General features: G+C 42.9%; 1 protein-coding gene across 11 annotated transcripts in view; it reads left to right on the top strand.

Annotated features, from left to right (window-relative positions):
* Positions 1-16,522, top strand: part of ncoa2 (nuclear receptor coactivator 2) — a 375,715-nt gene that overhangs the window by 345,013 nt on the left and 14,180 nt on the right. For 8 of the 11 annotated variants that reach the window (XM_085993140.1, XM_085993133.1, XM_085993136.1 and 5 more), the window contains 4 exons: positions 4,095-4,184; positions 5,442-5,874; positions 14,930-15,107; positions 16,128-16,326. In XM_085993140.1, coding sequence (XP_085849266.1) covers positions 4,095-4,184; positions 5,442-5,874; positions 14,930-15,107; positions 16,128-16,326 — 900 coding nt within the window. The remainder of the gene's footprint in view (positions 1-4,094; positions 4,185-5,441; positions 5,875-14,929; positions 15,108-16,127; positions 16,327-16,522) is intronic. The other 3 variants (XM_085993139.1, XM_085993138.1, XM_085993137.1) reach the window with 1 other exon arrangement.

Below are 16,522 nucleotides of genomic sequence, written 5' to 3'. Positions count from 1 at the left end.
TAACGCCTCAGTGGTGTAGTAGTTTCTGGTGGTGTAGTAGGTTCTTTTGGCAAGGCTGATTCGGCTTGAATGCCAGTGTTGGGTTCATCGGGTTCCAGTATCACCGGATCGGAGGTAGATACTATGGGTATCTCTACTTCTTCATTAGGCGTATAGAGTTGTGGTGTAGGTTGTCCCTTTTCGGATGACTCTATGATTTGGTCAGCATGGCGCCTTATTATGCTTTCTCCGATTGTCCACGGTATACATCAGCGGTCCTAGTCGTGTGCAGATAGTTCCAGGCTGCCATTTCTCGGTACGGTAGTCCCGGGCCAAAACTTGTTGACCTATCTGGAAGGTTCTAGTTGGCCTTTCATTCATGCCTTGAAATTGCCGGTTCTCCACGTCCCTTCTGATGTTTGGCTTGATCAAATCCAGCCGGCATCTTAGGCTTCTATTGAAGAACATCATGGCGGGAGTTTGGTTTGTAACCATATGTGTTGCATTCCTGTATGCAAACAAGAAGTTATCCACCTTGTGCTGAAGTTTTATGTCTTCATTACCCATGGCCTTTATGGCCTTCTTGAAGGTCTGGACAAACCTTTCAGCCAATCCATTGGTGGCGGAATGGTATGGGGCGGACGTGTAGTGCTTAACCCCATTGTTTTTTTAAGAACTTCCTGAATTCTTCGGACACAAATTGCGGTCCATTATCAGAACAGATCTGTTCAGGCAGCCCATTCCTGGCAAATATGGTCCTTAATACTGTGATGGTTTTTTCCGTGGTGGTGGAGGACATCTTTATTACCTCCGGCCACTTGGAGTGTGCATCAACCGCGATTAAGAACATTGAGTCCATAAATGGACCAGCAAAGTCGATGTGTACCCTTTGCCAGGGAGATGAGGGCCACTCCCATGGATGTAGAGGGGCTTGTGGTGGAGCGTTTTGGACCTTCTGGCATCCTAGGCAGCTCTTGGTCATTTCTTCGATGTCTCCATCGATACCTGGCCACCATACAAACGCCCTGGCTAGGTTCTTCAATCAGGGAATTTATGCGATAATACTGCTCCTACGCCGTAAGGGGATGCATCGCATGCCCGTCTGATTGGCAGTGATGGGTTGTAATGAGCCAAAACTTCTTTGGACGTGATTAAGTCTTTGCATTTATGGAAGGCATGTTTACAGTCTTCGCTCCATTTCCAAATTACTCCTGTTTGTAGCAGTTCATTAAGAGGGTGCAGAAGAGTTCATAAGTTCGGTAAAAATTTATGATAGTAATTTATTAATCCCAGGAACGACCTTAATTGTGAAACATTTTCAGGTGCTGGGACTTTTATGACCGCTTCAATTTTTTCAGGTGACTTATGCAACCCTTCCTTATTAATTATGTGGCCACAATATGATATTTGATTCTGGAAAAATTCGCACTTGGGGCAATTTGCTCGTAGGCCCCGTTCTCTCAGCCTAGTGAGCACCTGCTCCAAATTGGCAAGGTGCTCGTTGTCGTTTTCTCCTGTTACAAGGATGTCGTCTAGGTAGCATTGAGTCCCCGGAATCCCTTGGAGGACTTGCTCCATAGCTCTTTGCCAGATAGCTGGAGCGGATGCTACTCCGAAAACCAGTCGATTGTACTGGTACAGGCCTTTGTGTGTATTTATCGTGAGATACTTTTTAGAGGCCTCTTCAACCTCCATCTGTAGATATGCCTGTGCCAAGTCAATTTTGGTGAAACGTTTCCCTCCGGATAGTGAGGCGAAAATATCTTCTATCCTCGGAAGAGGATACTGTACTGTGTGAAGGACCGGGTTTACAGTCACCTTGAAGTCTCCACAGATGCGAATTTTTCTCTGTTCTTCAGATTTATCATTATTCAACGTTTTCTTCATGACTGGGACGATGGGTGTTGCCCACTCGCTCCAATCTATTTTGGATAATACGCCTGCCTTTTCTAAATTCTCCAGCTCTGCCTCGACTGCTGGACGAATTGCGTATGGCACTGGTCATGCCTTAAAAACTTGGGAATTGCCGCATCTTCCACTTTTATTGAGGCGGTGATGCCTTTCAAGGTTCCTAGTTTCTCTTGAAACACTTCTTTGGTGTTGGCCAAGATGTCTTTTAATTGTTCAGGTATGGCGTCATCATCGTTTTTTTCTTACTGGTCACCGTCAGTGCCTGAATGGAGTGCCAGTCTAAACGTATTTTCCTGATCCATTCACGTCCCAACAGCGGTGGACCACCATCTTGTAGAACGTATAAATACAACTTTTGTATTTCCTTGCCGTTGTATACAACAGGCACCCTTATTTTTCCTTTGGTGTATACTTTCTGCCCCGTATATGTTTTCAAGATAATGGATGTGTCTTTTAAAGGTATATGCGGAAATAGCTGCTCGTAATCCCGTCGATTTATGACGGTCAGAGCTGATCCTGTATCTAGCTCCATTTTAACTGGGGACCCTGCTATCGTGAGGGTAACCCAAATGGTCTGGTAATCTTCTTTGGCAATTACATTATGTAATTTGAGACAGCTTAGTCTCTTGTTTTCGGAGTCGCTATCGCTCTTCTGGTCTTCGGAGCTACTGTCCGTCATCATTTGTACCTTTCTGTACTTTTCTTTATTGATTTTTCTTTTCCTGTCCGTGGATTTTTTTTGTCCAGATCGGCATACCCGTGCAATGTGTCCAATCCTCCCGCATTGCCTGCATGCTTTGTCCTTGAACCAGCAGTCCCTCAGGTCATGGGTGGATCTGCCGCTGCGATAACATCTCTCGAAACCCTGTGTCATTTCATGGGTGCCGAAGTCCTGTGTCTTTTGTTGTATCTCTGCAGCTCCTCTTGCGGCTGCTTCGTATGATACAGCCATACTGAAAGCCTTGTCCAGTGTTAAATCTTTTTCAGAAAGCAGCCTTTTCTGTGTTCCTTCACTTAGGAGACCGCAGACGAATTTGTCTCGAAGGTAATCTGCTAGTCCTGCCCCGAATTGGCAGTGCTTTGATAGCTTTCTTAATTCGGTGAGGTAATCAGCGTTACTTTCATTCTTGTGTTGATTCCTCTTGAAGAATTTGAATCGTTCCGCTATCAGCAGCGGTGTTGGGTTTAAGTGCTCCTGTAGGGTAGCAACAATTTCTTTAAAATTCTTGTCCTTTGGTTTGGCTGGAGTGATTAAGTTTCGTAACAGCCCGTATGTCTTTGCACCCATTAGATTTAGAAGTACTGACGCTTTTTTTTCATTTTCTATTCCATTTGCGGTGCAATATACTTCCACTCGTTCCACATGTGGTCCAATCCTCTATCGTTATCAAAAGCATCAATATTGCCAGACTTGGGCATCCTGGAAAAAAATGGCGCTTCCCGCGCTTTTCTTTCTTTTCTGCAGAAAAGATATGGCGCTTCCCCGCCGCTGCTGCCGATGACAACGCTGTTTTCCGCGGGTTTCCCTTTTTATTTATTTATTTACAGGTGGAGACTCGTTCCCGCCGGACTCTCTCTGCTAGGTCTGAACGCCGACCTGCTTGCAGCACCGGCCGTCTCCCGAGTGCTCCCTCCCCGTCTGTTACTGCTTGCCTCCGCCTTCGCTGCTTGGCCTAGCTGCAGAGCCAGCCGCTGGAGCCCCAGCCCGACGCCCAGGAAGGATTATTGCAGTACCTGCCACCAGCTCGGCTAGCTGGTGAAACCACAGCTTTTTCTTTTTCTTGCTTTTCTTCGACTTTGGACGCCAGAGGAATCGATGTACTTGAGGTGCTGCCGAATTGCAGGTAAGCCTGTTTCCAATTCGTCACCACTGTTGTATCCGTGTGTTAATAGAGACACTGAAGACAGGAGTTGGTTTCACAGGTGTTTACTGAACAAAGTCTGGAGGGGAACTAACTGATACAACACAATATACAGGCTTATATAGCCCGAGTGGCTATTACCGGCATTACAGTACACAGGGGGCTCTTAAAGGCACATACACTACAAAGCCACTTGTATCTCTCATGCTGGGGATATTTTGGTTCTTCAGATCTGTGAAATAATTAGTGTCATGTGCCATCTGCATTTTGATATCCTATATATCTTGTTAAACTCAACATTTTTATACTAATAAATTTCATAATTTGTATTTGCTTTGTTAGAATCGTCAGCCACTAATGAATCCACTTACCACCGTCTCCAATATGAATCTACCTCTAAGGGCTAGTGTGCCACCACAGATGAGTGGTCAGGTAGGCATTAGAAACTGCTGTAAGATGTTTCTCACTTTTATTTATCACTAATAGAAAAGATTAATATTTTCCCCACTAACTTAATGGCTAACAACACCATGTAGTCTAGTACTGACCCATAAGTTCAGAAAAGTTCTAGGTTTGATCCCTGGTCTTGGCTTAGTTGGTTGATCTCCAAGAGTGGAGATTGGGTATCACAGTTGGCCTCTGCATCTTGTGGTAAGGAGGTGGAAAATCGATCAGGCTTCTCAGCCCTGATGACTAGTGACCCTGCTGGGAAGAGGTCATTGATCAGCAGGCTAGTCAAGCTGCATCTGGATCCTGTCCTCACCAAAGTAGACTTCCAACACTTATTGTTGGGTATTAAACATATAAAATGCCTCCTTAAGCAAAGGACTTATGAAATCATAGTTGGCACTTTCAGGTGAGGAAGCAAGAAATTTTGGAGAGGGAATTTATAAGTTGCACTCATTTTAAAACAACTACTTCGAATCATACCTGTTAAATTTACATTTCTAATCTATATTTCAGTTGTAGATATCAGAGAGAGGTCTGTGAAAGTTGTACTTCCAATAGTCAAATAATTTACCTGTTTAAAAAAAACAATTAGGATGAAATAATGCCAGATGGGATCATTGTCTCTGATATTGATGTGAAACTTGACTATGTAGTGATACAATTTACAACATAGATTAATAAATGAAAAACAATTGAGCAGTAAATTGATGAACAATAATTCATAACCATTTTTACTGAAACAAGCCGGGGCTGCAATTAACTTAATTTAGCATAGTGGGTAAAAAATGATACCATTTGTAATATACAGAAACATAGTATTCCTCAAAATAACTCAATCTAACAGGTTGGCCAGGCGCAAAGCAGAATTTTAATTTGAAAAGCCAGTCAACTGTTCATGAAAGGTTTTATTCTAATAATGTGTAATTTTGGAAAATAAAAGTGGAAAAACACTTGTTATAAATTTATCTTGTAAAATAAAAGTGCAGGAAATTCATAAGGGAATTGATGTGGATAATTACTGCAGGCACTTTTGTTTATTAGAACCTATATAATGAACTGTGCTTTAGTTTTCAGGGCCACACAGGCCTACATTAGGTAATGAGGGATGTAAATATGTGCAAAGTTTATCTATGTAAATATTCACTGAAACACACAGCCCCTTAGAAACTGTTCAAATAAAGGTTACTAAATATTTGAATGTTGTTAATGCTATAGGTATATTTTCCATTTGTTCTTCAGGGACCTATTAATGCACAGATGCTGGCCCAGAGACAGCGTGAGCTTTTGAATCAGCATCTGCGTCAAAGACAGTTGATGCAGGTGCAACAGAGAACCATGATGATGCGGCAGCAGGGTTTGAACATCCCACCAAATATGGCAGCCTCTGGCAGTATGGCAGGTGCCATGAGCACTCCTCGGATTCCTCAGGCATCACCACAACAGTTCCCATACCCTCCAAACTATGGTACTGGGCTTACTTCCCCACCACCTTCCACCAGTCCTTTCTCCCCAGTGTCCCCAAATCCTGGGTCACAGCTCCTCTCTCACAGCTCCTTGCATGGCTCCCAGATGAATCTGGCTAACCAGGGAATAATAGGAAATGTGGGAGGACAGTTTGGGCCTGTAATGAGTCCCCAAATGCAGCACAATGCCTTCCAGTTTCCCAGCTCAGGTACTGCCTTTCCTCTGAGTGCTGTTAACTATTAGAATGGCAAAACTATTTATTGTAAAAATTGTATTATTTTTCTTTGTGTGTTGGGAATGACTGAGCGAATTGGTTTTAGCTTTGGATTGGGTGTGGAGCTGTTGCTTGTAGTGTCTTTACCTTGACTTATTTAACCTGACCTGTCTTCCCTTTTTTGTGAATGTGGATTTTCAGTACTAACTTGCATGCACTGGTTGACTAACATAGTTCTGGCTAATGGCATTGTAGTTCTGTGAGAGCATAAGCCTTAAAATTTTGAAAAAGTGACAGTAGTACCCCATTTTTTGCCAGCTCACTTATGCTGCATCTTGACCAGATTTTCCATAGATTCAGCTACATTAAAATTACTTTATTCTAATTTTACTTGTTCAAAAGTTATTTACAAGGATTGTTGGTCCAGGATCAAGATATTGATCTCAACCTCACAGTAATTGGTTCATATTTATTTGTAAGAAGAGGGTTATTAGAATGTGGAATGCTTTACTACAAGTGACTATTAAGACGTTGACAGTATAATTTATTAGGGAATTGGATGAGTGGAAAAGGAAGCATGTAAAAATATGGGGAAGGGCAGATAAATGGGTTTAGAGTAGACAGCCCCAGTTGAAATGCTAGCACAAGCACAGACATGATGGGCCAAATGGTGTCTTCCTGTGCTGTAAACTCTATAAAGAGCTTAAATTTACTCTTGCCTGTAGAACTACCCCCTTGTCTTTTTTTCACATTTAGGCTGGAATTTTTACATTTGCGACGCGCTGGCAGCAGGGGACCCCTGGGTCGCTTAGGAACCTGGAAGTTGGAGAGGTGCATTTTGCAGTGGCTTTTTAATGAAGCCACTGCAATTGAATTGGACTTCCGGGTTTCCTGACCAGTTAACAGGAGCGGGCGTGATGACGTCATGCATGGCTCCAATTCAGCTCCGGTATTTAAAGGCGTAATGCACAGATTACCGTTGAAGGCTCGTGGAGGTTCAGGAGAGGCTGTTGGGAAAGAGAGTGGATTGTGTTGATAGTGAATTTCTTGTTGGTAAGGACATTTATCTTGCTGGAGAATAAAAATATGCAGGCTCAGAGCCAAAAGCTGCCCCTTGATTCAGTGATGCCCCCCTGGATCTCCTGCTCCAAGGAGTCGGGGCCCGCAGGGAGGTCCTATTCCCTGCTCACTAGAGGAAGAGGCCAGCTATCGAGACCAAGAAGGCATGGCTGGAGATAGCGGCAGGAGTGTGATAGCCAGTTCATGGATCCAGTGCAGGAAATGCTTTAATGACCTCATGAGGTCAGGAAAGGTGAGTACAATGCCACATTCCACTGCATCCTGATGTGCGTGTCACCCCAACCCCCTCACTGTGCCTTCCCAAGCCTGCTCCTGCACATCACCCCTCACACCAAACTACCTGGCAGATGCACCCATCCCTCTCTGTCTATGCACTCACTCACATCCCCATCTGACTAACCACCACTGACACTCACCCTCATCTTAATGCAATGTCACGCCTCTCCCTCATAGTCACCTTCTACAGATGTAGCCCATCCATCCCTTCCACTCATTCCACGACACTCACTCAAAGGTCTCGTGTTTCCCTCCTTGCAGGAGAGGAGAGCACAAAACAACCGTGAGAGGCAGAGAACCGGGGGTGGCCTTCCAGTCACGACACCACTGACTGCAGCAGAGGAGGAGGTGCTGGAGATCAGCGGAGTTGCCGAGTTGCTGGCGGTGGGAGATGGAGAGAAGGGGAACTCCCAGCTACCTGGTGACAGAATTAAATATCATATAGCCGCATGGCATACAACAGTCACTCGTGGACTTCATGTCAGCAGCCAGTGAAATATGACCATGTGCATAATGTTCACTTAATACATTCTTATCATAACAGTTCTAATTCATGCCTTTACTCTCCCACAGGCCCAACAAGTGTCGCCCAGACAGTCCAACCAGAGGAAGAAGACGAGTCCCCAGAGGAGGTCGCGGACTCTGAGGGTGCACCGTCACACGATCCAAGCACACCAAGCACCAGCACAGATACACACACGTTGGTGGGATCAGTAAGTCAGAAAGTAGTGTTGTCACCTGGTGTCTCACATCGCAGGAGAAGATGGTGGAGACGGCCAGCAGTGGAGAATCCTCGTCAGAGGGCACAGGACGCTCCAAGCTCTGCTTAGCTGGACGAAGATGCTGAACCTCGGGGGCAGTCAACAAAGCGGATGATTCTGGAGGAATCTGGCTATGATGCGTTTGTCCATGAAAAGGGTGGCCATCTGTATGGATCATCAAACATGGCATTCAAACGAGTGCATGCTAGCCTTTACCAACAGCTTGCAGACTCTGAATGCTACCTTAACTAGGATGGATAGAAACCTAGACTTGGCCGTTCATCGCCTCACTAATGTGCAGCAAAGTGTTCTCCAGCTCCTTGCTAGCAGGGAAGTGTGGGTGGGCCATGAGAAGGATGCTGGTGAAAGGGAACATGGAAGTGGGGATTCTGCTCAAAGCGCTCCCACTTCTCCCCTGTTGTTCCCGCTCCCCCCAGTTAGAGCCCTACATGCTGCCCCCTCTCCCGATGGCCGAGAACGCCGAGGTACAGGAGGAGCAGTCTTTGCCTCATGGGCTCCAAAACCCAGAGAACATCGGCCGAAAGCATCTAAGCAGTCAGAGCGGGGAAGTGAGTATCCTGCCTCTACCTCTGCCGAAGCTGCGAGGGTTGTACGACGTAGAAGTGGTAGGAAGAGGAAGATGAAAGAATTCTAGATGCACAAGGGTATGTTAGGCAATGTGAAGATTGTTATTTGAACACACACAATTCATTCTTTGCACCACTTTCCTGTCTCGCCCATTTTTGCCTGCTGCCTAGCAAGTGGCCTTGTCAGTTGTGATGAATGGTAAGACATGACTTAACTGTGAGCATTGGGTGTGTGTGACGAAAATGGTTTGGTCATTGTAGGAGTACTGTGGGGTGGGGGGGGCAGTTGGTTCAGCATCTGGGTGCCATATGGATGCACTAGTGCAACCCAACTAAATGGGGCTATTATGAGGCCACCTCGGGCAGCAGTGTACGCTGGTGCCATCAGGTTCCTCCTCCTCCAAAGAGGCTCTGTGCCTTGCTCTTCCAGCAGCTCCAATCCTCGCTGCTGCGTAGACTGCGAAATCCTGCAACTATCTCCTGCAGATCCCTGGAAGGAGCCTAAGGTGTAGAAGTTGAGGGCGGTAGTCACTGACAGCCGCTGGTAATGCGTGTCCACCAGATCCACTTGGCAGCCGGTCGTCTTCCAGCAGGCTACAAATGTCTGCCACAACCTGACTCAATAGCCTGAGCTTCCTGAGGTACTGGTGTTCAGTCATGTCCAGGAAGCTGATCCTCTGCCTACATACCCTGTGCTGGGGGTATCGCCTCCTGCGAGCTCCACCCCTGTGCTCATCCCCTCTTGTGGAGCGGCAGGCTGCTGCTCCTGCTGGTGGTGTTGTTGCTGGTGCTCATCTTGGTCCTCATCTGAGGTCCAAGGTGAAACAGCATAAGTGGCACCCATGCTGATTTGATATATTACAGAAGTAAAGTGGAGATCACCGGCACAATCCTCCAGCGTAGCGACAGTGACCTCCAGCGTAGCGAGAGTGACCTCCAGTGTAGTGGAAATCACCTACAAACTCTTAGAACAAGTGGTGTTAGCAAAAGCCTTTTCCTTAGGCAAGGAAGCAGGTGTGAGGCCTGAGTATTTAAGTTCAGCTCCCTCAATTGTCGCTCTGCTCTCGCCTTGCTTTCACTGGTGAGGTTCAGCAAACCCGGGAATCCTGTAGACACCCAGTAAAAAGTCAAACCACAGGTAAAAAAAGGCTCTTAACTCCTTAACTAGCTCTTAATTGGTTTAAATAGGTAACCCGCCTCTCCCGAAAGGGGGTCTCGTTCACCGCTAACATGCTCGAGTTAAAGGTGGAAGCCGGTGGGTTGAAGCCGGTTTCCTGATGCGCTGTCAATTTTGGAACTTTTAACTGCCCACTCGCTTCCAAACTCATGTTAAAGTTCAACCCTTAATATTTAAATTTTCCCCTTTTCTCTTTTTAAACAGCAAATCAATTCCTATTCCATGAGCAAAAGTTCTGCTTGGGAGCTGGACTGACTAGTAACTGCAGTAATATCTAATTCTTATCACTGAATAGAGTTGTGAATGTCCTTTTTTACCTAAATAAATAACGTTGTAGTACTTGTTTCTGTCCACTGACTGGTGCTGTGTAGCCAATGGCGACGTATTGCTTGCTTGGTGTTCTGCCTAGCGTAAGCTATTCTGCAAAGTTAATGAAAATTGTAGAGCCTATCAATGGCTTCACTATAAGCAAGTTCCTGATTCCACCACAGCTGGTGCTGGGGAAAACCATTCTGCGTATTGAATTGGTTGAATTAACTTCATACCTGTGATGTAACTTGTAAAGATTGATCACACGCGTATTTGTATTTTTAAAAAATTCATAATTCTATTAATATCACCTGTGGTAGAGTAAGTCTCAATTAAGTATGAGCAGTCAATCACTCAGATATCTAGAATTAAGGCCCAGTGATGTGAAGGTAGAATACTGGAGAGTTTTAAACAGCAATATTACAGCGCACACACTTTTTAAATTTATATCTATTATATTTAATACTGAAGCAGCACAGAAAACTAAACTTAGCACAGGAGCTTTTACATTGAGGACCGTGATCTTTATTTGTCTTGCAAATCTTCTTGTTGCCTAACATAAAAGGATGTAAAAGAGTTGGATCTGGTGTTCCCCAAGGGATAGATTTTTGGGGTATAGTTTTACAAATCAGCTCCTGAGATAATACAGGATGTAGTAGAATTTTACTGTGAGCTACTAGCCTTTGAAAGTTGAGTAGTGTTTGGTTATTAAACTAGACCTTCTGAAAATATTTTGCATTTGTGTTTACAAATTACAAAAACTCAGTTGAGCAGTATTTAGTTATATTGGATTTCCTGGTGTTTTATGTGCCTGCAAACCTCTTGGTTACAAATTTGTGGTGTGATAAATAAATCTATGTTTGTGCCATGCTTGGGTGTGAAAGGAAGATTTACAAATCCCAGTTTAAAGAAGTTGACATTTGAGCAAAATTAAGCTTTTTATGTAGCTGAGATATTCCAAACATATAGGGCTGGATTTTCATTCAGGGGACGTGATGGAGGCGGGACTACAACTTTCGGGGTTGTTGTCCCGCCTCCATTGAGATGTGGCCAATCCATGCGATTTTAACTTGATTGACCTTGTTGAGCCCTCCCAGCGGGCTCAGCAGGCCAATTAAGGGCCACCTGGCAACGGGTGACGTCACAGACTGAAATTTCATCTGTCAAGAGGTTTTGACAGATGAAATATCAGTGTTTGAAAGCTCTTTGAAGCTGTGAAACACTGACAGTCTTACTTTTAACATGCGTCCTTCTCCACAGACTCAGTTAGAAATCTCTCCTGCACAGAAAGCTGAAGGCTGTCACTTTTGACAGTTTGCAGCCATTCTGCTTTCTGTGCCGGTGAGATGAGGGACTCCCGAGACCTAAAGGAAGGAAGGCTGTAAAGGTCAGAAAAGGTAATTTAAACTTCTTTAAACACTTTAGACAGACCAAACACACTTACCTTTGCACTCATCACTCACCTGAATACCGACATCTCGACCCCTCCAAGTCCTTCAACCCGATTCCTCTAACTTGGCGTGATTTGGAGCTGTCGGGAATCCCACACTTCAACCTTAAAAATAGGGATTAGGCTAAAAACTGCCCGTTAACTACCTGTTAACAGGCAGTTAACTGGCACTAATCCCCTTCCCGCCTCGGGGAGGCGGGTCCCAGTGCAGGGCAGGTACCCGCCTCCTTTGAAACTGGCATGGAGGCGGGTTGGGGGCGGGATGGTATCGGGACCCCCGATTTCAGGATTTTAAACCCCCACGCCTCCAATCCCGCCTCCACGGCCCAATGAAAATCCTGTCCATAGTGTACATTGGAACCTATTCAATGCTTCTCAGATCTAGATTGCTCAATTTACAATACTTGGAAAGCATAATTGTAAAGTTATTAGAAATAACCTATTTGGAGACTACTAGAGGGTAATGAGAATGTGATTTTTATCCTACTTGTAAGGAACGCTGTCATAAGAATTAAAACAGTTGTTGCTCCCTATGTATTCTGATGTGCCAAGAGTTTACATACAAGATTTAACTTTAGTGGTAGCAAATACATGCTCCATATTTCACACAGGTGGCTTCACATTTCTTCAGATGTATTTGTTCAGTTAAGTACAGTGTTACAGCCCCAAGGGTAACTATTCAGAGTTACTGAAATCTTCTCTCTCGCATGACTGGTAGTGAGAAATATTATTTGTAGCGCTACCACTGTGGGATGGGTGTAATAAATGTGACCCGTTTATATAGCCATCTTCCATTATAAATGTAGATATAGGAATTTATCATGGAAAACGTGGACAAAAAGTACATTTACATGTAACATTTTTCATGTCAAGATCATAAATAAAATGTTACAGAAAAATAAGGATGAAATGTATGACATTAAAATGGGGATTGATTTACTTCTGCACACTGAGCCAATACTCCTAGCTTCTAACCCCACGACACCTGAACACTACAATTGGTCTTGACTCACTGTGTACATTGGCACAGGACTAGTATGTTGTATATTTACAAATCCTGACTGATTAAAATGTTATCAAGGAGAACACATTATCAAATACTGCTAATTAGATCTAATTTGAAATCATAGCCTATTTTTATGAAACAATACCAATTTACAAATATACTTTTTACTTTATTGCAAAATATTTTGCTCAGTAGTTGCTATCGTTAAAAAACTTGAAAGAAACTAGTAAGTTCCAAAATTGATCTAACTTTAGGGAATAATGTACCATTTATAAATTTAACAGTAATCAGTCTTTCATTAGCCATTGCGTATTGTCATGTTGTCAAACTGGAAGAATGCAGTACTAAATGGTAATCACACAATAGGACTCTGCATCCAAACAATACAGCAATAGGGGTCTAGGGATTCAAATGAATTTCAAATGCTATATGAGCTCTTTGGTTTTCGGTACACTGAAGCACATTGTCAAAGCTTAGAAATTAGGAAGTGGTTTCCATTTACCAAATGTTGTTCTAAGCAGAACAGGGACTATTGCAGCACCTAAAGTATCAGATTTTGACTGAACATTTGAAATAATTTAATCAATTTTAGGAGTAGACCCTAAGTTGCTGTGCAAATGTGAGAACTGCATTATTAATCATGGACTGATGGGCTGTTATTGGGCAATTTACTGTATCCCAACTCAACTATACAGCCTTAATTTCTTTACTCCTTTGTTATATATTGCGATGGTCTTAAAGGAAATTCAACTTACCAAAGAAAAAATTAACCTTGAATAGGATGAACTTTAAAGAAATGGCATTCCTTCATTTGACACTTCTAGTAGTAGAATTATTAATACAGTAATTCTACTAACTTTCCAAGAACATGCCCATTTTGACTTTAGGCAGGTTGAGAATTGCAACTTTTTGCTTTTACCCTCCCCCTCCAGAGTTTGACCTGGTTCCCCCACAACATGATGCCACGACGAGGATGATCAGGAGTAAATTCTATTAATATACAGTAACCTCAGTTCTCTGCTGACTCCTGAGGTAAATGCATCATGTAATGTGGCAAAAACTTATAGATTAAGAAGGCCCCAGGTCTGATTCATGACTTCTTCTGAATTAGCTATCATTAGCCATTAGGTCTGACTGCAATTGACCTCTGTGTCCCCAGAATTCATGCTCCTTTTCTGCGGCCCTGCTCGGTGGGAACAGGGTAAGTCTTGACTGCAATGGCCTCAAAGTTGACTAGCCAACTGAAGGGAGAGAAATTATGGAAGATACATGAGAGAAAGAGATGCTGTAGATTGAAATAGTCTTTTCATAAAATAAGCACTTTTCTTAAATGTGGCTTAAAGGAGACACTTCATCATAAACTGCTAATTTTGTGTGAGGTATTGTGACAATTAATATTCTATAACTGGAGTGAAATTATGGCCAAAATTGATCTTGAGCTGCATTTTATTATACATGAGAGAGGCAAAGGGAGAATACTGAAGGCTGGGTCAATAAAGTAGGTTTTGAAGAGGTTTTTAAATGGCACTTCGTAGCTAGGAATGGGTTATCCCAAGTTAAAACACTGGACTTGAGAACACTAATAAAATAAATAAGAGGGAAAAATAAGCACACTTGTGAGGTTGGGGAAACAATACATTTTAGTCACATTATCTTCTCACTTGCCTGTTTTCAGCAGTTCATGTGGATTTCATCTTGCTGATGCTGCCTTATATATCATTATTAATTCCTGTTTGTGTCCATCTTTCTAAATGCATAGAGGCTATTTTATGTGTCGCTTCAGACTGTACAAACAGATGCTTGTGAATGGGAACTTGATTTTTTTTGTGTGATTGAGAATGAGGGATTAACTGGAGACTGATTGTTTTTAACGGAACCAAATGGTAAACCAAAATATATTAGCGGCGAGACAAATCACACTAAAACATTATAATTAATCCAAGAATGCTTCATAATTAATCCAAGAATGCTTTAGCTAAAGGTTAACTGATCAAGGACCTAGAAGTCTGCTTGTGTTTTACTGTTTAGCTTCTTCCAGTTATCAAATTTTATATAGAGGTGTTCCTTGTCCTTAGAGGAGTACTGCTCTCTTTATATGGGCAATGGAGCCAAAATATACAACTGCAGCGACGGGCACTTTTATAAAAAATAAAAAAATAAAAAAACAGCTTTTATAGCAAATGTATTGTTTGCAGCTTCAAGTGGAAAACCTTTTTCTGTCAGCCATGTTGACATTTAACTGGAATTTTTTTTATTGGCAACTCTACTAATTGATACTCTGAACAATGTCATCTAGATTGGAGAATTGTTTGAAATTTATTCTCTTAATATTCTGTATGTATTGTAAAATTGTGCATAGAATAATTGGTTCAGAATTGCTAAACCTGGTTTGTTCATTCACAGGGATGAGTCAGCAATCTGATGCAGGATTTGGTGGGGCTACAACCCCCCAAAGCCCATTAATGTCCCCAAGGATGAGTCATACACAGAGTCCAATGATGCAGCAGTCTCAATCTACACCTACCTACCAGTCCCCTTCTGAGATTAATGGCTGGCCACAGGGAAACATCAATGGAAACAGGTACTTCTGATCATTTCCCATCATCTTCTAATTTAAGATTTAAAGTATTCTGGAAACTTACAACCGGGGCTGGGGTGGGTAAAACAGACTTGGGTCTAGGAAGCCTATATGGAAATACAGTATGAATTCCCAACACCACTGTAGACATGCCTTCGCCACAATAACTGCAGCAGTCTTGAGGAACAGGCCCACCACCACATTCAGGGCACCTTGGGATAGGCGGTAAATACAGCCTTGCCAGTATTGGTAACATCTTGAGCAGAAATCAAAAAAATAAAGAGTAGTTAGCTTATTGGCTGGCAGACCAGATCATGTGCTTATATGGAGAGCAGCTGTTTGCATCTTGGAGAAAGGAAAACATCCATCAATGTTGACCTAACATGCCCTTGACTTGCTGTTGTTAAATCTGATACCCTAACGTACCTCATTTTTGGATCATTTTAATTACAGGCCATATTTACTTTGTTTTGTGGTGGGGGGGTTGTCAGAAATCAATTGGTAGACAAGCAGGTGCAAAGCTGTAGTATTGTCTACAGAAATCTTTATTATTCATACAACTTCTCTATTGGATTGCAGCAACTTGCATTTACTTAACAGCTTTAACATACAAGATATGCCAAGGCTTTACAAAGGAATATAGATATGTTGGGGGACAGGGAGCGGTGTCATCCATTGAAGATGAGGGTGATTGACGAGTGAGATTTAGTGTGGGATAGGTTACGGGTGGCTGCATTTTGGGCAAGTAGAGTTTGTGCATTGTGGATAATGAGGCCAGCGAGAAGAGTGTTGGGAGTAATTCATTCTGGGTGTGACGAGAGCATGGGTAAGGGTTTTGGCAGTGAAAATGTAAACAAGACTCTTGTGACTCAAAATTTTGGCAGCTAATGCCCCATGTAGTCTACTGCAAAATAATTGTGCCTGTCCTTTGTAAGGTTCATAACATCTCACAGACAAGACCCACGTAGTAAAATGTTTTTGAGGAAATATGTGATTTTTGTTTATTCTCCTCTTGCAACACAGCATGTTTTCACAGCCATCCCCACCACAGTTTGGACAACAGGCAAACACCAGCATGTACAGCAACAATATGAATATCAGCGTTTCTATGGCAACCAATACCGCCGGTATGAGCAACATGAATCAGATGTCAGGGCAGATTAGCATGACCTCAATGACCCCTGTGCCTACATCAGGATTGTCCTCTATGGGTGCTGAACAGGTAAGAGATGAGCAGTTTTTTTTCTAAATGTAATTAAAACAGAACACTGTTGTGTTGACAGCAAATTGTTAGACCAACAGCTAAGGCTTCAACCAATGCATTTTACCAAAGGCTAGAGACTAAAGATCATGGAATTTTAAGATTATTATGAAAATACTTTACTAAAAGACTTTGTATTGGAAAGCATTTCAAGTAT

The sequence above is a fragment of the Somniosus microcephalus genome, chromosome 7, assembly GCF_052327205.1.
Source record: "Somniosus microcephalus isolate GS21.2 chromosome 7, FLI_Smic_1.0, whole genome shotgun sequence".
Taxonomy (NCBI): domain Eukaryota; kingdom Metazoa; phylum Chordata; class Chondrichthyes; order Squaliformes; family Somniosidae; genus Somniosus; species Somniosus microcephalus.
Note: the sequence above shows the minus strand (reverse complement) of the source record. Positions and strands in the feature narration are given on the sequence as shown.